Below are 27,612 nucleotides of genomic sequence, written 5' to 3'. Positions count from 1 at the left end.
TGACAGAGCTTGTTCTCCCATGTTTTCGAATTTTGTTACCATCTTCTGTAAACCACTTAATGACATAAGGCCTCTCCTCAGACCTTTCAATCAGCAACACTCTCCCAATGCAGCACTGCCATTGCGGTCGTTCAGATAAAACAGTTTCACTCACTCATGTTATGACTAATCAAATGATGGTGTGGACGTCATAATGTCATACAAACTCTGTACAGCAACAGATTTACAACTGGTGGCCAAAATTTAAACGAATTTTTTTCGAACATAAATCAGTTCCGCATTAATGCATTAGCATATCTACCAAGTTTTGCTGCCACATATCTACCAAGTTTTGCTGCCACATGATAATTACAGCCCACACTGGACCTTCATGAGTTGCTGCACTTTAATTATAACCACTCAGTGTAATAACACTTTTCCTACCTGATGAGGATTCCAGTCAGAGTCAAAGATAATAACTGTATCTGCTGACTGTAAATTGAGGCCGAGACCACCAGCTCGAGTACTCAACAAGAAGACGAAGTAGTCTGATCCAGGATCGTTAAATTTCCGTAAAAGTTCTCCTCTATCTTCAGCCTTTGTTGTTCCATCTAGGCGTAAATAACGAAAACCTCTCCATCCCAAATAATCTTCCATAACTGTCATGAGTTGTGTCATCTGGCAAAACAGAAGGACTCTGTGGTTTGTTGCCTTCAATTTTGGCAGGATACGATCCAGAAGTTCAAATTTCCCAGAAGCTCGGCAAAGATCTGGTCTGAAATAAAAAGGAAATTAATTTATTAAGTTAGTTATTACCATGTTACATATATCATTGACACAATATCTATCAAAATGTAGAATGAATTGTTTACAGGTTACATATAATGGATAGTTCCAATGGCTACATTCTCGTCTTTTAGAGATTATTAAGTAGCACAGTACCTAAATTTAATACAAAGGAACATATTAGTGTTTCACACAGCTCATATTAGAGGTAAAACAAACTTAATTTTAACAACAAAAGAAAATATCTTTTGGCTTTTTGTATATCTCCTTTAATGTGCCACGTAGTGTGCCATTGCATTGTAGAATGTAAACATTTATAGTCAGTTATCCTTCTGTTATTGTCCCCAATAAAGAGAAGTTTTCTTCTATCATAAGCTTTTGGTATAAGTAGTGGCTATATTTTTGTATTTTTAGTTCTTGTGTCGGTTTAGTCGGGTAGTGGCTGTGAACCACAGAGTGCTGGCAATTATGTTACGTCAGATATTACTTCTTAGGCCTCCAAGGCCTTCAGAATATCTTTTTTAGAAATTTCTGCTGTCTGTGCTTTGCATACTGACTGTCAAGAGTTACATGGGTGCTCTGTTTAATGGAGCATGAACCTGGATCTTCTTCATTTGTGTCAATGGGTGGTTTGATTTGTTGTGGACACTGGTGCTTGTGATTTTGGGTTTTCTATATATTATGAAAACACATGTGCTGTTTACTCTTTGTATGGCAAGGTTTTAAAAAAAATTTGATGTGTTGTCTGTTTTTTTCTCTTGTGAGATGGAATTCCACATGTAAATCGTTGATGTTGCCATGTAGCTGTTTTATGTGTATATATGGTTCATGAAACAGTTGCTACCTAATAGCACAGCGTTTGGCACATTAAAGGAACTATACAATAAAAGACACTGCAAACAAAGTTCAAATTTGGTGCCTGAGGGTGAGTAGGAAAACAGCTGCAGGAACAAATCACCCAGCAGGAACATAAACAACACTGTTTTCTGTTGTTTGATATTTGAACTAATTAGTGTTGTTCATTAAAAACATGTATTGCATTTTTGTGTACATTCCTGCAAGAGAGAAACATGCAGATGAAGGCAAAAACCTCAAGAAAAACTATAAATAATCAGGCAATATAGACACACAATAATTTTCTGCGATGAAATTACATTTAAAGATAAAAATGATTTGTTAAATTGCCTGCCAACTTCACGTAAACATCATTTCCTCACAAATGATGTGAGATATCAAGGTGGAAATTTAATGAGATGGGACCTGGATGAACTGACCGAACCAGAGGTTGTAGAGAGTTTTCGGGGACAGTGTCTTGAAAGGAGGATATAAGATGAACATCAACAAAAGCAAAACAAGAATAATGGAATGTAGTCAAATTAAGTTGGGTGATGCTGAGGGAATTAGATTCGGAAATGAGACATTTAAAGTATTAGATGAGTTTTGTTATTTGGGGAGCAAAATAACTGATGATCGTCGAAGTAGAGGGGATGTAAAATGTGAACGCAATGGCAAGGAAATCGTTTCTGAAGAAGAGAAATTTGTTACAATCAAGTATGGATTTAAGTGTCAGGAAGTCGTTTCTGGAAGTATTTGTATGGAGTGTAGCCATGTAGGGAAGTGAAACATGGATGATAACTAGTTTGGATAAGAAGAGAATAGAAGCTTTTGAAATTTGGTGCTACAGAAGAATGCTGAAGATTAGATGGGTAGATCACATAACTAATGAGGAGGTATTGAATAGAACTGGGGAGAAGAGAAATTTGTCGCACAACTTGACTAGAAGAAGGGAGCGGTTGGTAGGACATGTTCTGAGATCTCAAGGGATCACAAATTTAGTATTGGAGGGCAGCATGGAGGGTAAAAAATCGCAGAGGGAGACCTAGCGATGAATACACTAAGCAGATTCAGAAGGATGTAGGTTGCAGTAGGTACTGGGAGATGAAGGAGCTTGCATGGGATAGAGTAGCATGGAGAAACAACAAAAACAAGGTGAATTCTTCCCATCTGTTATGTTTTTCTGCACCCATAAATAACCATTTCTTTGCCAATTTTTATCTTATTTTCAATAATTTATCTCTTTGCACATAACACATGGAACTCTCAGTATCTGATTTAGACTTCATTTCACTTGAATTCATTGTTCTGTTTCCATGGATGTAATTAATTTTCATTAGGGCACTCATAATTTGATAATTGATTGATGTCAGTACTACAGTTCATAAAATGCACACTCCATGAACTAATCAGGATATTTGAGAAAGGTGACACACAACAACAGTAAGTCTGGGAGTCACACTTTCCTGTAAGGTACTTTGAAAGATCTGCAATTAATTATCATACACAATAATTAACATTAAATCACCAGACTATTACCAGTTTCCATTGTTGATTTTGTCGTGCACATCCTGTACACAAAAATACGTGCACCAATATCAACAAAACTCGGTAACATTAATGTTTAATAATTTTTGAGTTGTTTCTGTATCAGATGAATGAACATTTTAAGTTAACTGTGTTGTAACTTACAAGAAGGTGTGTGATGTCACTGTCACTGGAGCAAGTTATTGTTGGACATGGTGATATTCTCATTATAGAGTGACTTAACTGAACAACCACAGTGTATTTTTCTCTTATAAATTACAACAGGATAGCGTTAATTGTGAGCTGTGACTTTCTCATGGAAATGTGAACAGTTTTTTGTGTCTAACATAGAATAATAAACTTTGTCACAGAAGTATTGGTAGGTAGGTGTAGGTATTGATTTGGTTCTGTCCTACACTTATTTAGACCTTCACCTTTGAGGTGATCAGAAGTTTGTGCTAATAAGGAGACATTATGAACATTAGGTTAGTAACACTACATCTGGCCCCCTATCGGGCGAGGAATTGTCCCACCATGGCACAATTAGAACATTCATGACGATTGTTGTATCCTGAAACAATTAAAAAGACTCAAGCCGTTAAGGGTAGTGAACTCTTTATTTATAATGGTGAAGAGACAGTTGACAAATGAACTACATTTTTGCATGGTACAAAGCAACTAAAACTGTGTTTTGAATGCAAACAAGGCAGTGGATGGACAATTTTTGGGACAGTGTGAATTACACTGAATGAAAGATGGCAAGAAGCAGACACCATTACAGAGAGGACTTCGACCAATGCGAAGACAAAACTGCGGAGTCCAACTATAAACAAAACAGCCTGGTGCAGAACTAAGAATGAGGCAGCATGGGATTTGCAAGCACAAGCAGTAGCAACAAACTTCGATAGCAGCAGCTACTGGCACTGCAACAATTTGAAGGTAAAGCATTTTGTCAGTGAATGTAATTAACTATTAACTGAAATGAGTGACAAGGAAAGAAATGACAGTGAGTTTGACAGGGACAAGAAGTAAACAATGAGAATATAATGATAGTGTGTTTGAAGATAGAGAGGAGGAACTAAAATCTGTAAAGGAACATAAAGTAGCTGTTAAAAGTGAACTTTAAGATGATAGTGGAGTAAAATTAGAGGAATCTTGTTTTTGTAGTGATGCTACTGCTAGCCAAATCATGGATGAATTGTGATGGGCTTAGCCCACTGCCCACTGTAGTCTGAATGAGGAAGCGGACAGGGTCGAGTTGGTGAAACAAGTTAATGTTAAAACAGGAATCGTGAAGAAAAGCAAGGTACGCAAAGAGAAGTCCGGGACCAATGACATTAAGTCCATTACAGGGTCATTAATGGACAGTCTAAGTGTAAAACTGGGCAAACAGAACAGTAACATCAATAATTTAAGGGCACAAATGGACAAATGTAGTAGTGACATCCAAAAAGAATTTAAAAATTGTAACAAAAACATAAAATTTGTAAAAAAAAAAAAATTAAAAATAAAGACTGTTACAAGGATGTGAAGATAAGAGATGCAAAATTGTGTAAGTTGTGAAAAGAGGATGGGAGCTGTAGCTGATTCCTGTCAGAAGTATCAGGTAGCATTCAAGAAATTTGGTTCTGACAATAGGGATGAGCTTGAGAATTAAACTGAGCACACCAAAACAGATCTGGATAATAAAATACGGACAGTAAGAAGAGAACTAGAAAATAAGTGTCGAATTACTATTGAAAAGAAAATGGAAGATTTCAACGAAAATGTAGATTCCTTAATTTGTTGAAACTTATTAATACAGTAAGGTTTTTTTTAAAAAAAAAAAAAAAAGTGTCTACACAGCGCCTTGTGAAGAGTTCCATGGACCATGGCCATACAACCGAAAGAATTCTCAGCAGCTTTAATGATTTGGCTGAAAATTGGAGTTATAAAGAGTAAACTTATTTCATAAAGGGTTTCTTGAAAGCACAGCTGAAGTTGTAGGCTCTTGTAATTCACTGGAAGAATTTAAAAACTTATTTTTGGAGGAAAGGTTTTTTGAACCATGTGTGAAAAGTAGAACAGGTCAGACCCATAGTAGCAGACAGTGTGAGAAATTTTGAATGTGGGAACCAACCAAGGAGTGATTACTATGTTATTGGAGTGAGTAGAGTAGGTTCTGGAACAAATAATGAAGGTCCGAGGAATAACTCTGAGTCAAATGATCCAAACAGAAATAGAACTGATAGGAGGAATTTGAATTATAGGAGTATAGGGAATGGCAATTATAGACTCAAAGTCAGAAAACTGAAATTTGCTCCAGATGGGGCTTGCATTTGGGCAAGACATAGAAAAGAGCCATTTGTAAATTAACATGTACAGTAAAACCCTGAATTAATGAACCCACTTTTAAATAAATCCCACTTTTAACAAATAATTCTGTCAGTCCCAGCAAAAATCCATGAGAATAATGTTATTTCCCTTTGCTTTTACCAAACCCTGTTTTTAAAAAAAGTCACTTTTACGGAATAAACATGAAACATTTTGCAAGTTGAAATCCAACTTTTATGTAATTCCTAACATGTCTGAGTGAGTTCCTCATTTCTTTCCATTTCACAAAGGTCATATTTTTTGTCGTGTGATGCAGTAAATGCCAATTGATTCAGTAGTCAACACATACCTAGACCGTAGGCAGTAACTCTTACTTCCCTTGTAGCGTTACAAGCACATGCATTGAAAGAATCAGAAATTGATTTCTATGTGACTTTGGAGGTCACATGACCTGACATCACAGTCACTGAGTCTATAGGTGCGAAGGCTAAAGGCATAATTGTTTGTTTACTGAGGTGTCAAAGTTATCGATTTTACTTTTGTGGTCAGCAAATGTAGAAAGCTTACAGTTCAGCAAAAGCTGACGATCATCCATCATGTCAATTACACTTGTAAAATAAATCATACAACATGGTGAAGGAATACAATTTAGCACATCTACATGTATGCCACCTTCAAAACTAATGAAGTATTCTTAAACAGCGAAGCTAACGATTCCTGTGGATACAAAGAGGAAGAACACTCATATGTTTGGATTCAATTATGTGGAAAATATTCTTCTGAAGTAGTTGCAAGGACTAAGAAGCAGAAGAATTCCTATAAGTAGGAACATACTGCAAGAGAAGTCTCATGAAATCACTCTGAAGATTGTCACTGAAACATTCAGTGCATCGAACGGCTGGTTTTTTTAAATCACCACCACCACCACCACCACCACTACCACCATATGTTGTTTCAAAGTGTAAGTGGAGAAAATGAGGCTCTGGTCACAGAAAAGGTGAACTACTGGAAGAACATTACATTGCCACAATTGATACAGGGTTATGAGTCCTCATACCATTTCACCTCTGATGAAACTGGCATCTTTTATAATTTACTTCCTGCAAAATCATATTCTGTCAAGGGCAGAAAATCCCACGGAGGTAAAAAAAAGTGAAGAAATCAAGACAATGCTCTTGTGCTATTGATTCCCAGATGTTTGCAAAACATAAAAATACTACTTTGTACTTCTAAGTCCCCCGAGACATCATATCTCTTCACAACTTTTCAGGTGTTAGGATGCCAAGAAGAGTGCAGCAGGAAGGAAAACAGTACTTGTTATTAACCTATCCTCTGCACATCCCATGGAACTGCACAAATCATCTGCAGCCTCAGGACCTTCGCCGAATAAATTCTGTTAAAGCCAAATACAGTGTAGCAGTTGAGTAGAAGTCAGTTTCATTCTTTGAGAGGAAGGAAGTAATGAGGCTCAGCAGAGTACAGGCTACGCATATGTTTGTTATTGCTTGGAATTTCTCAACACAGCAGAATGTGTTACATAGTTTCACAAGGGCTAGCTGTGGTACATCAGTTGCTGTTGATGATGACATTGTTCAAGTAGAACAATGGAGTAGCAAAAGTGATATTTCTCAAAAATGCAATATTCCAGGATATTGTCGTGATGACGACATCTTGACTTCCACACCTGAGTCTGATGTACGTGAAATGCTAATAAAGGAATGCAGGTAAGAGCTTGCAGTACCAATGATGAAGGAGAAGATGAAAAGGAGTGTGTTGCATCATGGTTTGCTGCAATTGTGCAAGCAACTGATCATCTTTCCCTCGTGTAATGTAGATCACTCAGTTGTAACTTATACCAGCCAGTTACAGCGACAACTTCTTTCACCAAAATATGCTGGAAGGACAAAATAAACAACACTTGTTTAAAAAAATAAATAAAGGATGTGTTCTGTGAAAAGTGTAATAATGATATGTTTACTGCATTTACATTCGTAGGATACTGGTAGTTCTGTAATCAAATAGCACTTATATCAACTTATGATGCTGGGGTCACTCTTTCTATGTACTGTGGCAAAAACCGCCATTCAAGGAAGAAGTATTTGGGTTCCCAGAGATTCGTTCAAAAGGGGTTTTACTGTACCAAGTTTCAACAATACTGATGTGAATAGAGAGAGGGAAATAAGTAGGGGACCTAAATCATTTCTTGTACTAAGCAAAGATGTTTCCAGTAATGAGAATCCTAAAACATCAAAAGACGTAGGACTAATGACAGAGCAAATTGATGAGATAGAAAAATTTTTGAACTGCTCAGTATAAAGAACATTATAACAAGGGTATTCAGGATGCTATGAGAAAGTGTACGCCATCAAAGAAAACTGAAACAGCTCAAGGGTCCTGATATATGGTCAAACAGAGAAGATAGGAAACAGCTGATCAGTAAAGAATTTGAAGACACTTACAGTAACACTAGTAGTAGTACAAACAGTGGCAGAGATAGAGAATGAATAAGTAGTGATGACGAAGATGAGGAGGATGTTCATAACCCGTCCTCACAGCTTCAATCCCTCCAGTAACTTATTTCCCACCTTCCAAACTTCACAGAAGCTCTCCTGCACATGAGAGCTTCTGTAATCTGACATGAAGTTTCATATCAGCGCACACTCCACTGCAGAGTGAAAATTTCATTTTAGTAAATTATGTTAATGAGAAAAGTTATAACGAGGAGAAATTAAAAAATGAAGGAGAAGTAGACAGGGAAGAGAATTATGTTCTATGTTAGTTACCTGTAATTGAGAATAGGTTTGGCAATCAGGGTGACAGGAGAAGGATTTATGACATTTGCTACATGAAGAAGGAATGGATGTAAGTAACTGATAGATATGGCAGCCTGTGATTTTGGCTGAAATTCAAGGTACTTTAACTGGAGAGTGGGAGTGAATTAAATGGAGTTTTGCAAGTGACAGTTAAAGACAAAGAGTGGAAGGGGGGGTGAGACGATGATGCATGTTTCAGGATTTAGAATTATAGGTGCTACTGAAAAGGTGTCCAAAAGTATTAAGCTAGGAGTACTACTAACTGCCGCATTGGCACCAGCGCAGCAATTAGATAGTAAATTTTTGGTGGTACGTGACATGAGCATAAATGTTATTTTAGGTAGAGTTATTGTGTAAACGGAATCTCAATACTGCTTTTTCTGCAGGAAAATTTAGTTTTTTAGTGTAATGGAAATTTGTATGAAATTAATTTTGTAGAAAAAAATAGATTCAGAAGTACATGAGAAGATAGACTTTCCACTGAGATATTTACTTACTATAAGTAAAGGGATGGAAGAGTATGAGATGAGTGATAAAAGCACGGTAGATGAAGATGTGTGTGGTCAGCACTGGTAATGTAAACGATGTTTCTGATGAGGAAGAAATGAGGATGAAGAGGTGGATTAGTTTGTTGTGGAAAAAGACAATTTGTTAGCGGAAGAGGAGATACATTAACGAAGTGTCCAAATCTATTAAGTATGAAGTCAAATGATGTTCATAATTTATTGTCTTAACAATCTTCAGTGCTAGATCCTGCAGTTGGTAATAAAGAGTTTTGTGCAGAGCTTCATTAGATGTTGGAGAAGGGACTACTACTGAGCACATTCCTTTCTACAATAGTTTTGAAAGGTACATCAGCACAGAAACTGATTGATTGTTAATATTTTTCCTTTCCCCTTTCTTATAACAAGGTCTGACAATGGCACATATCAATCTGTCTGAAAAATTTCGCCACATTAGCGACTGATTATATAGGTCATTGTGGATATCACTTATTACGCTAAAAGTATTCAAAATTCCATCAACACCATGTGAGTTTACCTTTTTTAAGAATTTTTCTAATTCTATTAATTCCAGCCAAAGATATTAGTCACTGGTAGATGTTAATGTTTTGTCAAATTACATTATATATACTGCATCTTCAGCTGGACTATATGACCCTACTCCTGCCTCTACCTTTAGAAAGTAATTATTAAACACAATAGCAAACTGTGAGTTACCTATCTCATTATTGTTATTCAGTTTAATTCTGATACTGACTCATACACTGATTGCTTGACTTCTCATTTAATATTTTGTACAATTTATATTCTATTACCAGCATTAATAATTACTCTAAAATATATCTGTTTCTTGACCTTTTAATTATTTTTGTACACTGGGAGTAAGACAAGATCTTTACTTGTTCCGGGAACTACACAAATTACCTTTTTACATTCAAAATATATATTAATCAATCTCGTAGCCCAGGTTTTACTTTTTTATGTAACTGCTGGACAATGTTTTCAGAAAGCTATCTTTAAATTTTGACTCAAATTTATTATGAAATACAGTGAATTTCACAATAGTATTTCTCTCCACTCTACTTATTGACTCTTACTCTTAAAACTTGAATCCTGGTGTCATTACTAAGCCTCATTGATCTTTATACATTTATGTCAGAACTATATTGTACTACAATGTTTATTTTCACTAGTGTCCTGCATAGTCATATAGTGAGGACGACAAATTTCTTTTAAGGGTGAGTACTATCAATAAGATTCTTCTTAACATGCCACACACGAATTGGAAAATAAACTTCTACATGCAAAGGGTATGAGCTGAACAATATTTCTTGATTTTTTCCTGAAGAACTACACTCAAATCTCTACAAACTGTTACTATCTGATAGGAAGCTCGATAGCAACTATTAATTTCTAGTAATTAACTGAAGGTTTCCCTGTGAGGACCTGTAGATTTGTCAGAAGCATTCGTCAGTAACAACTCGCAGATATATGCTACATATTGTGAATTATTCCCCCCCCCCCCCCCCCCCCCCCCAATGACTTGACATCAAAATGATACGAACTATCCCTGTGGCCAAAATTATGTTCTGTCACATTTCTTCAGAATTCTATGAATCTTCTAATATAAATTTCATCTACTTGGTTATTCAATCCCCTAATGTTACAATGCAACAAACTAACTTCACTTTCATGAAAAATCTTAACTTTTTTTGAAGTCCTGATTTCTTTCAAGAGTAGCTGTCTGTCACCTGGCATAACCTAAAGAATGTATCAATGTATACCTCTTACTCCAGCAAAAACAGCTAATTTGGCTTGATTGTGACTGTGTGCCCCTTATATTTCCTGCAATTAGCCCATATAGTTTATCAACTTCCCACCCCCACTCCACCTCCACCAAATTCGACCAAGAAAGCTCATGCATTGGTGAAGGCAGTACCAGGTGGGTACAATTCCCATCCAACCATCATAATTTAAGCTTTTTGTGGTGCCTTTCAATCAATTACAACCAATGCTGAGATATTTGAAAATGACATGACCAAATTACATCTACATCTACTTTCCATTCCGATTTTTAAAGAGTTTGCACTCTTAAGACTATGTCACCAACAGAGCAGTAAACCTTAATCTTCATCCTATTTCTTTATTATACTCCTAGTTGCATTAACAGGTGATGCACAGATATAGGACTTTACTACAGTCTTCAGCAACCCATATATCTCCCTTTCACAAAGCTGACGATTGTGTTAGCCCATGGCCCTCATCACAGCACTGGAAAATCTCAACAAAACCCATATTTATGCACGTTTTTTCTAGATCTATTCCATACAAATCACCTTCAGTGCTAAAACATAAGTGATTTTAATGTCATAGTTAAATCATGGATAAACATCAAACAGCAACAACTGGAATAAATTGACATCATTCTAATGCGGATACTAAAATAATAACTACGTATAATGTAAATAAATAATAAAGGTAAACACACACCTGACCACCAAATTTTGTGGGGGTTATACAGGAATGTAGACCAATTGTTTAGATACCTTACAACAATAAAACGTTTCAGTTTACTGTGACCTCTGTCTACGTCAGATCAGTTGTATTACAACATAAAGAAAAATATTACAAATTAATTTATGATTGTCTCTCTAGCAGCTATTCAAAATCTTTATCTCTGTAATCCCGACACACACTGTTCAGTAACAAATGAGGGAATTTGCATATTACAGTGTATTTCAATACTCTCACAGCTTTTTCTGGCATTGTAATGGCTTATATTTTGAAAACAACAATTAAAAGGATACAAGACTCTAAAAATTGCATAACAATAACATAAAGGGATCAGTGTTGTAGATATAAAAAAATTCACGAAAAATATTTGGGCAAACTCTTGATATATTATCAAAGTTCAGATTAAACTTGTGTAATACATCAATTTAATACTTAAATACAAATTCAGTTAATAAAACATAAATTGATTTTTTCTATCACGTGACATAGAGCACTGCAAGCGACTAACTATGTCACAATGATCTACAATTGACACAAAATCTGTAACTACTTACCCTACTATAACACTTCCTTGATAACCAATATGATCGCAGTAGGCCTTTTCAATTTGTTGAAACAGGAAAGGATGATTACATAATTTTCTAAGTTGCATAATGGTGTTCATAAGTGCTTTTGTGCCACCTTTACCTTGCTTTCCTTTTTCTGAGCCATCTGTCAACAACACTCCCTTGTTCTGCATGTGACTGAACAAGAAATAAAACAGTTTTAAAAAATGTAGTAAAAATGAATTTCTATAATATGAAAATATACTTTCACAGCTCATTCATTGCATATATCCATTACATTACAAAAAAACACTTTTTGAACTTTACTTACGTGTACAAAACACGCTGAAGTCCAGACATGTCACACTTAACTATATATTCAACTTTATCTGGTAACTGAGATTCCACTTCTCTCTTCAGTCGTCTTAACAAAAATGGGCGTAGAACTTTGTGAAGACGACGTATAATTAGTATTGTCTCTTCCTCATTTAATTCAACCTGTCAAAGAAGTATTTCTTACAATATATAAAACCCAGAAAATGTATCTGTTATAGAGTAGTCTTGCACAAATAACTTATTCATGAATCAAATTTTGAAAATCAACTAAATTGAAACATTTATCACAGCAATGTATGTGCAATGAGTGCCAAGAACTGTCACATATCAACTACACAAAACCAACTCCTTAAAACATGACAGCTTCTTTCACTATTACACTTATGAATTTGACTAATTACATAAAATAAGGGAAAGGCAACCGATCACTCACAGCAGATCAATGCATGGAGCACAGTAACACACAACATACAACAGCATTCACATTAGCTTTCGAGCACTTGCTCTTTGTCTAGTAATAAAACACACACACACACACACACACACACACACACACACACACACACCTCATGACAAGGGTGTGTGTGTGTGTGTGTGTGTGTGTGTGTGTGTGTGTGTGTGTGTGTGTGTGTGTGTGTGTGTGTACTACTGTTAGAAAAAGAGCTAGTACTCAAAAGCTAGTGTGAATGCTGTTTTCTGTTCTGTGTTACTGGCCTACACGAATTGTCTGCTATATTTGAATGGCTGCCTTTCCCTTATTTTATCAATTTTTCCATCTAAGAATTTTACTAATTGGTAATCCCAGCACAAGGTCAACAGAGAAAAATGAGGCTGTTTCTTCAAAATATGAAACAAAAATGACACATTTTACAATTCACCAAAATATAGAAATAATTCAGCAGATTGCAAGGATACAGCACAGAATCATCACAGTAGGGGAAAATTTGTGGAAAACATGTTCTTTATCTACACTAGATCAAACATGAGCTGTCAAACTCTTACGGTGCACAATTCAAGAAATGTCTAATAACATTACAAAGAAAATTGAACACCCTTCATAAAATTGTATGGCAGTTTCTTAGATTTGAATTAATGTGTCACCCCTTCTAGTATTGCTTACTCGGTAGTTTATATCCACAGAGCTGATAGAAGCCTAATCATTCTATTATGTCAATGGATGTAGTTTCAAAGAAAGACACAAGAGCAGAAGCAGATATTCTTGCATTTATTCATTACTCACTGACAATGTGGATTTGTAATAGATATCTGTAGATGTGGATGGTGTATTGGCTATAGTCAAAGCACTGGTTTCTTGGTATTTTTATGAGAGGCACTAAGTTTGTTAAAGCTCCAAAATTTATAATACACATTGAACATAGAGAAATTTTGAAAGGTAACCATTCACACTAAATGATATTTCCGGCCACTTCAGAAACATTTTCAGGACATCCACAAGTCAAAGAAAATGTTTAACACGTTTTCAGTTCTATTTTCTGTTGATGCCTGACTGAAAATAATTCCATAGATATATGGATAACAACATTTCGTGCAATATTGATCACTCATTCAAAATCACATGCATGTGCACGATATCTTTTCTGCAGTGAGTGGAAACAAATCTTCCTCACAAAGCTCATCACAAGACTTCAGTTTAAAAGTGGTTTTTAACTAGTAAAGCTCAAGAACTTGTGCCAAAAGAAAGAAGGATGATTAGGGTTTAACATCCCATTGAGTATGAGGTCATCAGAATCAGTAATGAAATAAAAAGTAAAAGATATTAAATTCTTAAGTTCAATACGGAGATGCAGTGGCTATAAAACACAAGTTGATATCAGCACAAACTTTATTTGGAGCAGTTTTATTCATTTAAGGCTGTAACAGTCATAAGGGATCATCATTTACCTTACACAGCTATTCTATATTCATTGCTTTTTTAACAATATTATTACCACGGTGATTGATACAAAAGTAGAATTTTATTGTTTTATGAAATAAATTAAGTTCCCCACAAAACCCATGAATGATTCTGGAAAAATTAGTCATATACAACTAGACTTCAAGAGCAGTTTATCACTTTTCCTTTTCCTGTGTGTGCCACCACCTGCGCCCCAAGGATCATTCACTGGCTTTCCACTGTATGGGCACGGAGTATGGCAATATAGCACCTCTCACCTCTCATGAGCTGTGAACATGGCTGCGGTGACAGACCGGAAAGGATGGAAATTAAGTGGTTTATCCAAAAATTCTGGAGCTGCTGCAAAACTGTAGCACTGAAGAAAACAAAAATCAAGGAAAATGTCATCTTTCGTGTTCGTCTTGGATCTGCTACAATACCCCCCGTATGGTAATCTTCCCAGATTAATGGCAGACAAATGGCAAACATTCGATCCAGTTGATGCTGTTATCCCAGTCGTTTATATTTCATTACACTGATATTTCTCCTGCAGGGATGATGTAGTGAGTGACCCTAAAGGTAGTACTGACTTAATGCGACTAGCATATTGTCTACTCTGTTTCAATATTGATTTGTTGTGAACACTTTAACATGACAAAGGGCAGCAAGTGTGAACAAAGAAGGGCTTAGGACCACCTTGGGGAGAGAAGCAGTGTGAGGAATTAAGTGCCGCCTCACTCTCGGCAAGCTGGCAGTCTACAGCCACATCTTGTACTTCAACGAAACACATTGCAATAGTGTTCGCCATTTTTTTTGAGTTGTGGGAATTGTACTCAAATTCTACTATGTATCTCTTCACTCATTTCAAAATAGAACAGAACAAACAACAAACAATACATGGCAAAGTACACAAAGCATTTGATAATGGTTACTGTAATTGCTTAATGAGACTGTCAGTGGCATAAATGAAGCATTACAGGTCTCACCTTTATCAGTATCTTATGCAACTATAGTTCAAAATGGCTTCCACCTAAAGTTTCCATGTTAAAGTGTCCACACAATACTGACAGAAGATCATTTTGAAAGCAAGAAGAGAAATGAGTAATGGCAAGGGTAAACAAAGTCTTCTTACAGGTTAACTTCACAGTGCACTGCATGTTCCACAAAATATATTCCGTGTTCAATACTAAACTGTTCAGCACTTCATCTGTTCACCCATGTACTTTGGGCAAACAAGGAATTCCTATACAAATCGCTACAGGCGGGTACTTTTTTTCCCAGTAAATATTTAAACATCTCGAAGTTTCCCGAAAGGATTAATGCCTGTAGTATAATACATTTGGTACACTATTTATCTTTTCAAACCGCTTACCTATCCTTGACATGCCCATGAACACACTATTTGTGTATGAAACCTGACCTCTATTGCTGTGAAATAGCATTGATTTTCATTTGAACGTGTTACGTTTCTTACATTCAGTTGTTGCAGCTTCTCTGTTCTATCTGTCAATGTCTCCTTTGTTTTACTAATTATTGCATTTACTATGGTTTCCTTCCTCACCTTTACTTCTGCTTTGATTCATTTAATGTTTCAAACTTTCCTTCCAGTATTTAACCCAGATAATCATTTCTAATATAATTTGCAATGATTAAATTATAAACTGTTTAGTGCAAGATTACTTTGTCACATGGTGTGCTGCAATGGTGTAAATATATAGTAACCAAACAGCAGGCCCAGTCAGGCACTGATTAATTCATAATTCTGGCAAAGTTGAGGCCATTGTTGGTATTCTCCAAATTGATACCACACAAGGACTATGGGTGGTGGTGAGCAGTAGATGTGAGGATTTATAAACATTTTATGTCTTTGGATGTCAATCATTTCATTGGATGTTGCCTTGTGTCTTATAAGGACTGCTAGCAGATGAAACGAAAGTAAACATACTGAGTGCAGAAGCCAGTTAAGTGTTATTAATATTACTTTCCTTGTTGCCTCTGTATAGTAAGATGACACATCCAGTCATCTGAAAGTATTTTACACTCAACTCCTAAATGTTTATGCAGTAGCAACATCTTGCTAAATTATGAAATATATTATTACTAACTGGAGCTGCTATTTGGTTACTATATACTTCCATGATTGCAGTGCACCACAATTTATAATTTTATCACTGCAAAGGATAGTAGAAATGATGGACAGCGAGAAGTAATGGAAGGAAGAATCGGGACGTCCTTTAATGAATTAATGAAGAAATAAAAGTGAGGAATGCGTAATGTATGCAGGGCTGAGCCCTGCATATTCAGCCACCGCACTCACTGATGGTGCTTCACTGGCCAGATATGGCCCCTGCTGTTACTCTAGAGGTTGTTCCTCAACAGAAGTTTTGCTGGGCTGTTTACCGCCAAGCCTCCTGCAACTGCCACAGCAGCTGCAGGCACAAGCTGCACCAATATATAGCACAAAGGTCATGGTAATCAGATATGCAGTTGCAGACACTTATTTGCATCCAAGCAATCACATGTCCACATGACGCACTGCCTGTATTCCCCCACCGATGAGTACTTTAAGTCGCCACTTGACAGTCAGTTCCACTCCGAGCTCCAGACCAACCATCAGCCACCTCGATTCTACATTTCAGACCACAACGCTATCACTTGCTACTCATCAGACAGTGCCATCTCATGCCTTCCCCGGGATCATCAGCTGTTGGACATCCATCAGCTGCTCCTGTACCTGGACTACGAGGGCCAATGAGCTTACAACCCCGTAGTACAGTGTTGTTGATCATCCAGGATACCTCCTGTTTCATCGTCACTTCGGACGACTGTAGACTTCACCTTAATGGGTACCCACTACACATCGTCAAGATGGACTTCAGTTGTACTCAAGTGTGGACGTTTGTTCTCTGAACCTGTACTGACTTTAGTTCAAGGTTAATAAACAAAGAGTTGTTACTGCAACATGTGATTTTAATTGCTATCAATCACACCACTTAACCAAGGTTATAACAAGAGGAAACTATAGGAAACTATAGTAAACACAATAATTAGTAGGATAAAGGCAACACTGGTGGACACAACAAAGAAGCTGCTGCAACTGAATTTGAGAACTATAAAATATTCAAATGAAAATAACAATAATTCATGGCAAGTGAGGCCAGGATCCAAAAAGATAGGGTTTGTTGGAAGTGCCAAGTAAAGGTAAGCAGTTTAAAAGAATAAATAGTGTATCAAACATATCCTATTACAGGCATCAGGAGATTGAAACATTTTGTGGGAGCATAATTGCCCACCTAGAAGAATCTACGTAGGTATTGCTTGTTGCCCAAAGTGGGCAGACAAGATACTCACAGTTCAAAAAGAAAGGTTTGTGGGGAGTGCCAAGTAAAGATAAGGAGATTAAAAAAATAAATAGTGTACCAAACATATCCTATTACAGGCATCAGGAGGTTAAAAAATTTAGTGGGATCATAATTACCCATCGAGAAGAATCTACGTAGGTAATGCTTGTTGCCCAAAGTGGGCAGACAAGGTACTGACAGTTTTTTTAAAAACCCCAAAGCCTTGTAAGTGAAGTAGGTTTAGTGAAAAGCCATCTGCATACAACATAAACAACATAGGAGAGCACACTCAGATTGAGAAACAGGAAAGGAACTAGACTACCGTATTTACTCGAATCTAAGCCGCACCTGAAAAATGAGACTCAAAATAAAGGGAAAAAAAATTTCCCGAATCTAAGCCGCACCTGACATTTGAGACTCGAAATTCAAGGGGGGCAGGGGGGGGGGGGGGGGGGAGAAAAGTTTTAGGCCGCACCACCAAATTGAAACAAAGTTGGTCCATTGTCATATGAGACACAATTTACGTCGAATGAACGACGATACAGCTACAGTAGTTTGGTTCGAGTCGTAAGCTTAGCAGTTAAGCTTTATCAAGTAGCCATTGCTATGCGTCATGTGCTCCGTCCGTATTTATACGAGTACCCTTCCTTTTTCACGTGCTTCGTCTGGTTTGAATTGATTGCTGATTTTACTTCGATCTGATAAGTGCTGTTTTCTTTGTTATAGGTGTATATGTCACTCTAAGCTGAAAATGCATTACTGTACTGTGTCATGCATTGTTCGTCCCATTCTGATAGTGCGTGTTTACGGCCTGTCGCCGCTAACGGCATGGCTTGCTTTTGTACGTGCTACCACCGCTTACAATAAAAAGAAAGAGAGGAATTGTCTCATTAGCGAAACAATGGCAAAAGACTGCTATTTGTTGTTACTCACATTGCTGCTTTCTTTGATAATGATCAACAAGAACCAAATAATAGACTGCGTATTATAGAACATGTTCTGAACGAGAGTTAGGCGAAAATTTTTTCCGTTTGAAAATCTTTGCGGCCGCTTCTTTAGTACATCAAATTCTGCACAGAAATTAGTCATCATCTTAGATTTATAAATCTAGTCAGTTGCCGTGCTTCATTTCTGACTGTATCACTACTAGGCATAAGAATAATACGAATATAAACATGACATGATACGTATATTCTTCCGCCTTTGCTGTTGTCTCACTCTAGTTTCGTAGTTTATTGGGCAGACAGGATTTAAATGAGATAGCAGCAAACACGAAAGAATACATGGCAAAATGTTTATATTCATATTATTCTTATGGTGAAGAGAATACTGCATGTGATTCACATTTCATCAGGTTCCTACTAGGAACCATCTCTTCTCACAGGTAGGAAAAAATTCAGAACGTAGAGTTGGCCATATTGAAAAACATCCCAAACAGTCTTGCCAGTCGGATTTTCGCAGTACATTGAAATTCTGCTACATTCAAAGATGAACAATACAGAATTTGTATTTACTTCGTTGGATAATGTATGAAAACGCAGTGGTCGAAACTCGGGGCGGAGAAAAAAGTTCGTCTTCCACCTTTTTTTTTTAATTTATTTACTGACGCAGAGGTTTTGGCGCCAGTATTTATCTTTGTGCCTACAAAGCACGCCTCTGTTGCGCTACATATATTTGACGGCAGAAGTTAGTTGTGGCGGCACCTACCAACATTTTTCAGAACTTCCACTTGCTTTGCACTCGATTCTAAGCCGCAGGCAGTTTTTCGCATTACAAAAAAATGGAAAAAAGTGCGGCTTAGATACGAGTAAATACGGTATGTTCTTTTCAAAGAAACAAACGCAGGATTTGCTGTAAGTGATTTTGAGAAATCATGGAGATCCTAAATCTGGACTATCAGATGGGTTATCACTGCAACACCTCACTAGGTTTCAGCTTTGAATCTTCTTGTACATGAATTGAAAGTAGTCACATCTGATTTAATATTGCTGACTTTATTACTAACTTAAAAGGAGCTAACAAATAAATTACAACAAAAAGAGTCTGTGAATACACTAATACTCTAGCTACAGACACAAATACATAAAGAACAATGCCAGTGCAAGTAAACTACTAACAAGAGGCGGCCACGACATTGGGATCACAGATTTACTTCAAACTTTGTACACGTTTAGTAGGCCATTAAAACAACATAATGCGCAAATAGTAAGGTTCACTACTCTGGCAATTGCTAGAAAAACTCAAGAGAAGTTTTACACATGTATTATGTACAAGCTGTGTCTGTGCATTGGTACATGATGTCAGAGTTCTTGGTGGTCAAGTGGTTAGCTTTCGAGCTACATAATATGAATGTGTATGAGACGACGATTTGACCCTTCAAACATAATATTTAATCTATAATTTTTTCATTACTGGTCATATTATTTAATTTATATGATATCTGAGAAGCAATATAATTAAAAAACGTGTACTCGATTGAATTTTTAGTGAATTTCATGTAATTTTACTACTCACTATTTTTAATGAAATTATTAGGACAAACATATTCATAATTATCGACAAATAAAAAAAGAAACACACTGAGTTTTCCCGAGAATGTATGACTGTCATGATTTGCAAAATCCCTTATACATGAATTCTGGTAAGGTACCTGGAACTATGTTGCACCTCGACGCTTTGAGCTGTACACACAGAAGCAGGGTTCATTTGGCAGTTAACCTGTGTAGTGGTAAGACGTTGCTAACGTAGCAAGAATGAATAGTGCAGGTGAAAACTATCACAACAGTTACACTTGCAGTACAAAAATCAAGGTCTGAGCTGGAATCAAACTGTCGCTCCATATTTGTTCATTTTATGAAACTCCAACACTAACGCCTGGCACCCACTCACAGATACACCAGCTATATAACAGACCCGTAAAACTTCTTTTGCAATTTTCTTGGAACTGCCGGCGTAATGCATGTTACTACTTACACATTATGCTGTTGTAATGGCCTACTAAAGGTGTACAAAGTTTGAAGTAGATCTGTGATCCCAACGTCGTGACCAATCCCTGTTAAGTTTCATAGGCCAGTGTAGTGAAGCCACATCCCAGTTACAGAAGAGTAAATTTGTCAGAGGAAATTGAAGTCCACGGGCACATTTTCTCCAAGAAGGGTCTTGCTAGTTTTAAGACAAAATTTGCATCTGAAATATAATTTATCAATTCATCATTGTTAAATTCATGTTCAATATGTACTGTATGTAGTTAGCTTGCAGCATATACAGGGCAGGGAGACACAACTTGGAAAAAATATTAATGAAAATTTGATCAATAGATGGTGCTGCAAGCATCAGAATAAGCATACCAACAGATGCAAAGCACACAGTTGTTCCTCAGTTTGTGTCAAAGACGACCAACACAATTGTCTCTAAGAAGGATCATGTGCTGCTGGTAAAGATTTTTTACAAGAACAGTGACAGTGTACCGGTATCCCTGCTGAAGTTCCATACATTAAAGGGTATGAAAAAAAGCTTTGGTCCAATGTTTGCTAAGGGTCTGGAGAAAATGATTACAAAATTTTAAAAGGCAGGTTCTTTTGAAGTTCATTGTGGTAGAGGGTGGAAAGCAGTTGATTCAGCATCTGTTGAAGATGTGGTCCATCTTTGCAGGAGAGGTTGATTGGTGGTGTGCAAACATGCAGTGCACAGGGAACTGACCAACATTGGACATGCCTGTGAGCACAGTGCATAAAATCCTACGAAACATCCTGAACTGCTATCCATGCACAATCACCAATGTTCAAGATTTGCTTCTTGCTGACCCGCCAGCAACACAAATGGAATTTCTGGCTCACATTGAACAGGACAATGAACTGACACAGAAGATTCCACGGACAGATGAAGCCCACTTCCCATCTTCAAGGATATGTCAATATGCAGAACTGCAGAATATGGGCAACAGACAATCTGCACACACATCATCAACCGGTACCACTTCATTCTGCAAAGGTGACTGTGTGGGGCGGGTTGATGGCATCATTTATCATAGACCCATATTTTTTTGAGGAGACGAGCCCAGCAGGCCCTGTCACCTGTACCACCACCGGCAAACGCTATAAGAGTCTTTTGTGCACCAAAGCCGTATCAGACCTGCAACAGCGTGGATGTGTGGGCAGGATCATTTTTATGCACGATGGTGTTGCTCCACAGCCAGTGATATGGCTGCTGAAGAGGCATTTCGGAAGTGTTAGAATTATCAGCCGTAATTTCCCTACAGCCTGGCTATACAGATCATCTGATCTTAATCTGTGTGGCTTCTGGCTGTTGGGTTATCTGAAAGATGTGTTCAGTGTTCCAATTACTAATGTCACTGAACTGAAGGCATACATTGTTTAATGCATTCTGAACATGACCCCTGAGACACTCCGATCTACTGTGCAACATGCTCTTCCTTAATTTCAACTTGTGGCAGAAAGTGGTGGACAGCGTACTGAACATATCTTTTGCCAGTCTCACAATGATTAGAAACCAATGTCATTTTGCTTTTTATGCAGTTTTTGGCCCCAGGAGACTTAAAAACTGATGTCATTTTGCTTTTTATGTGGTTTTTGGCATATCAGAGGAATTAGAAATCCATTTTTCCCATCCAATGTGGTATGACCTTGCCACGGTGGATGACTTTACCAAACTGTTGATTGCTGAATTTGTGCAGTCATGCACATTGAAAAGTATGGATGGTGTAATGTGCAACTCAAACCATAGCTGTTGTATTGTGATTCATCTGTCTTTTGTAGCCAACCCCAGTTACATTAAGATGCTTACACCACCATCTATGGTGCCCCGGTTTGACACTGGCCATGATACACAGAGATAGTTGGTTACTTGTCACACTCCCATAGAATTCTGCACAGTAATTCCAGCACAGCCAATATGGCTGCTTTCATACATAGTTCTGCCCCTTATAGCAAATTCCTGTGGCTAGGCTGGGGTAGGATGTAGGGGGGTAGGTGCATGGGGCAGGTTGGTTGGTTGGTTGGTTGGTTGGTTTGGGGAAGGAGACCAGACAGCGAGGTCATCGGTCTCATCGGATTAGGGAAGGACGGGGAAGGAAGTCGGCCGTGCCCTTTGAAAGGAACCATCCCGGCATTTGCCTGGAGCGATTTAGGGAAATCACGGAAAACCTAATCAGGATGGCCAGACGCGGGATTGAACCGTCGTCCTCCCGAATGCGAGTCCAGTGTCTAACCACTGCGCCACCTCACTCGGTCATGGGGCAGGTGTTGCACCTAGATCAACCACAAGGAAATGCATAATTTTTAAAGCTTTTGTGGCTACCTGTTGACAAATTGCATGTTGGCTTCTGTCTTGGGTTCTTTAACTAACATATGTTTGGTATGTTTGGTGGTTTTATTGATGTTTCGCCATGCAGAGTGGCCGTGTGGTTTGAGGCATCATGTCACAGACTGCGCGGCCCCTCCCGCCGGAGTTCGAGTCCTCACTCGGGCATGTGTGTTTGTGTTGTTCTTAGCATAAGTTAGTTTAAGTAATGTGTAAGTCTAGGAACCGACAACCTAAGCAGTTCGGTCCCTTAGGAATTCACAAACATTTGAAAATTTTGATGTTTCACTAGCACAAAAGGCTGGCATAGTCAAAGTTTCACCCTCCACTGCTGCTGATGCCAGGAACACACAAACTACAGTTGCAAGCTCATCTCCAGTCTGCCACCAGTAATGGAGACTGAAGCTTTGACAATGTCAGCCACACATGCTGGCGAAGCATCAGAAAAATCTCTGAACAAATGTCAGCTGAGGAACTGGCGGCAAAAGCCAACAGGCAATTTTTCACAAGGAAATGACCCATGGGGTGCAGCACTGGGACAGGACTGGAATAGGGATGGACAACGATATTCTGTAGGTTCATTCCAGTGACTTTTTTAACAAATTGTCCACTAACAACTTGTGGACCCCAACTTGACTGTTTAGCCGAACACGCACAATTATTTACCATTGTGCATGCCAATTTTCGATCGAAAATATCTATTTTCAAGTGTGCCTACTACTTCATGCGTTTTCAAAACATTTTCTAACTTTCCTTCCAACTTCCCATAGAGTTCTCTATATAATACATATGATTTATTTCCATTATAAGATGTTACTGATTAATTTTCATCTGCTTATTTTCAACCTTTTTAAACTACTTTTACTATTTTTTCAGTCACTCCTTTTGTCTCCCGTCCACCCAGTCATCAATCCCTGCTCATGCTAACAACTCTGCCAATTCCAAAAACTCTCGTTTGCTGTAGCAAAACTCTAACCACACATCTTCTTTCTAAAAACTTGTCTGGCACATGGTATCCCACTTAATGAGCACCCATCCTACCACAAGAAGCTTCACTGTTTCCAGTTCCATCGGTCCTTAACATTCACCAATCTGGTCCTTCATAATCATACAATCCACGCTAAAACCACACTTGACAGCCTGTACTGCTACCGTACAATCCTTTCTGTGACCACAAAATCATGCATGCTACTTCGGCTATAAAAACTCTTGCCCTTCAGCACTTTAACAGTATCCCATGTATCATCGAGGAAGCTGTCCCAGCTACTCCCGCGCTATACCCACATGGGATAACCTACAGTCAAGAAAGGTTCTACCACACTGATCTGCTTCCTCCCCCATCAACCACTCATAGTCCCCTGACCTTGTCTTGCTGACTTATTCTTCCTTCCACATCCCCAAAATCTTCCTCTGCCCTCAATGAAACACATTGCTCCAGCAAACCCATCCTTTACCGTAGTTGTCAAACCTTCATTCAAAACCCTGACCCCTGGAAAAGTCTCAGCATTTTCTAAAGCCCTAAATCTAAATTCAACCATGCCAGACTTGTAAGGACCTTTTTCCCTTTACCTCTTCACTACAGTGGAAATATTTCTCCCACTGAGAACAGCCAACCAAAATCTCATATACAATCTTATTTAAAATAGTTCCTCCTCCCCTTCCACCCAGTCATCCTCGGGTAACCTTCCAGGAGTTCCTTCCTTCTAACCTCACCTCATCTTCCTTTCCCAGATCCTTCCATGCTGAGTCCAGAATCATTCCTATAGAACACACAGCTCTCCTTAATCAGAAAACCGATCCAAACCTTATCATCCTTCCCACAGACTAACGCTTCATCATTGTGCTCATGAACCGTAGTGCCTTGGCTAAGAGTCTCCAAGAATTTTCTGACACCCCTACATACAAACCTTACAACCATGATCCCATTGCTGAAGTCCAACATGACCTTCAGCAGCTTTTCAAGGTCTAAGATCTATTCCAAAACGTGACACCTGAATGTACTCACACCAGGAAGTGGAACAAACCCCCCCCCCCTTCCTCCTACATTTTACCTACTCACTGAACTTTCAAAACCCTACCCCGACAGGTCTTCCTACTGGTCATCCCATACTGGCTTGGTACAACGTTAACACAGAACAAACCTCTCCCTTAGTTTTCTCTTAGTTGACCAACACCTTGAAACTATTGTCTATATCCTCCCATCCTACATTCAAGACACCGCTCATTTCCTTCACCATCTTCCCACAATTCCCATCCTGTTATTACCAGACTCATTCTTGCTAACTGCAGCTGTGAACTCCTTATACACCAAAACTCCCAATGCCCATGGTGTTGTGACCATGTAACACTACCTTTCAAAATGTCCTCCTAATACTAAACCCACTACCTCTCCTGTAATCATCCTAGACAACAACACCCTGATCCACAAGTCCTTCACTTTCAAAAGCCAAATCTATAAACAAATCCATGCTACTGCCATGGGCACTTGAATGGCACCACGTTTGCCAATTTATTTATGTACTACTTGGAGGAATGCTTCCTATCCAATCAACACCTAAGACCCTTTGCATGGTTTAGGTTTACTGATCACATTTCCATGAACTGGCCTCATGGCAGGAACAACCTTTGCTCTTTCCTTCATAACCTCAACACCTACTCTCAAATTCACTCCACCTGGTCCTTCTCAAGTCAACAAGCCATCATCCTAGACACCAATCTCCACCTCTCAGACGGCTCGATAAACATGTTAATTCATGTCAAGTGCACCAACAGTACCTCTACTTTGATTGCTGTCACCAGTACTATGTCAAAAAGTCCCTTACTTACAGCCTCACCACAAATGTGAAACACAGCTTGCCCTTTGCTCACTCGATATACTGAGAAATATGGATGAGGGGCAACAGGCTAATTCCATATTCCTAGATTTCCAAAAAACATTTTATCACGGTATCCCACTGCAGACTGTTAATGGAGGTACAAGCATACAGAATAGAGTCCCAGATATAAGAGTGGTTCGAAGACTTCTGAAGTAATAGAAGCCAGTATGTTGTCCTTGACAACAATTGTTCATCAGAGACAAGGGTATCGTCAGGAGTGCCCCAGGGAAGTGTGGTCGGATTGCTATTATTTTCTAAAAACATAGATGATATAGAGGACATGGGGGGGGGGGGGGGGGGGGGGCAGCAATTTGCGGTTGTTTGCTAATGATGCTGTGGTATACCCGAAAGTGTCATCGTTGAGGAGGATACAAGGTGACTAGGACAAAATTTCTAGTTGGTGTGATGAATGGCAGCTGACTCTAAATGTAGAAAAATGTATGTTAACGCGGAAGAGTAGTAAAAACAAACCTGTAATGTTCAGATACAGCATTATTAGCATCCTGCTTGACACAGTCACTTTGTTTAAATATCCCGGCATAACACTGCAAAGCAATATGAAATGGAATGACCATGCGAGGTCTGGGATTTGGAAGGCAAATGGGCAATTTCCATTTATTGGGAGAATTTTACAAAAGTGTGGTTCACCTGTAAAGGAGACTGCATATAGGAAGCTAGTGTAACCTATCCTTGAGTACTGCTCAGGAAATAATAAAGAAAGATACCACACCAATTCAGATGCGGGCTGCTGGTTTTTTTTTTTTTTTTTTTTTTTTGGGTGGGGTTTAAGGGCGCTCAACTACTGAGGTCATTAGCGCCCAGTCACTGTTGTTAGAGCACATGGAATCTAGTAAAACTCAAGGTGAGGGGGGACACCAGAAAGACCTGACAAAGATGTAGATAAAATAAGTAAAAAGGTTAGATGTCTTTGGACAAGCCAGTCAAAGTTATAAAACGCAGAACACGAGCAGCTGCTCGAGCGTCATCAGCTAAAATATCCGGTAAAGTAGATGACAGGGACAGGACAACACGAGATTGACTAAAGCGGGGACACGACAATAAAACATGGCGCACTGTTAATGCCTGGCCACAAGGGCACTGCGGGGCTGGGTCACCGGAGAGCAGGTAGCGGTGGCTAAACCGGCAATGCCCAATCCGCAACCTGGGGCTGCTGGATTTGTTAGCGGTTGGTTCGAACATCACGTGTTACGGACATACTTCAGGAACTCAAATGGGAATCCCTGGAGGGAAGGCGACACTTTTTATGAGGAACAATGTAGAGAAATTTTAGAGAACTGGCACTTTAAGATGATTGCAGAGCACTACAACTGCTGCCAACATATATTTCGCGCAAGGACCATGAAGATACAACACAACAAATTAGGGCTCATACGGAGATACATACATAGTTGTTTCTTCCTTGTTCTACCTGCAAGTGGACAGGAAAGGAAACTATTACTGCTAGTGTTACAGGGTACCCTCGGCCACACGCTGTACAGTGGCTAGCAAAGTATGTACATAGATGTAAATGTCACATCTGCAGTAGACAGCCGGGTTTGTCGAAATGTTCCAGTAACCTTACCAGAGCATTTATTCTCTCTCTCTCTCTCTCTCTCTCTCTCTCTCTCACACACACACACACACACACACACACACACACACACAGTATGTTATTCACAGCTCATCCATAAACGGATCTCCTATACGATCTCCTCCTCTGAGTCTAGTACATCTGCTAACAGACACCGACCAGCACACTCTGATCACCCAGTATCCCCCGACCTTGGAAAGCTCAACCACATCCTTCACCAGGGATTTGACTACATCTTGTCATGCCCTGAGATGTGGGATATCCAACCCAAAATCCCACCAACATCACTCACAGTTGTGTTCAACCACCCAGCAACGTATAGAATCCTTATCCTTCCCTATATTCCAGTCCTGTTCCAAATCCTGAACCTCTTAGGCCCTTACCTTGTGGTTGACCAAGCTGTATACATCCAATGGCCGCCACCTATCACAGTCCAGCCAC

At 38.6% G+C, this 27,612-nt stretch overlaps 1 protein-coding gene across 1 annotated transcript in view; it reads right to left on the bottom strand.

Moving 5' to 3' along the window:
- LOC126249020 (ATP-dependent helicase brm-like) overlaps positions 1 to 27,612 on the bottom strand; it is a 285,958-nt gene that overhangs the window by 76,769 nt on the left and 181,577 nt on the right. The window contains exons 17-19 of the mRNA XM_049950621.1: positions 12,146 to 12,312; positions 11,824 to 12,012; positions 424 to 754 (exon numbers count right to left, since the gene is read on the bottom strand). Coding sequence (XP_049806578.1) covers positions 424 to 754; positions 11,824 to 12,012; positions 12,146 to 12,312 — 687 coding nt within the window. The remainder of the gene's footprint in view (positions 1 to 423; positions 755 to 11,823; positions 12,013 to 12,145; positions 12,313 to 27,612) is intronic.

Source organism: Schistocerca nitens, chromosome 3, assembly GCF_023898315.1.
Source record: "Schistocerca nitens isolate TAMUIC-IGC-003100 chromosome 3, iqSchNite1.1, whole genome shotgun sequence".
NCBI classification, from domain to species: Eukaryota; Metazoa; Arthropoda; class Insecta; order Orthoptera; family Acrididae; genus Schistocerca; species Schistocerca nitens.
This window is presented reverse-complemented; position numbering and strand designations above follow the sequence as displayed.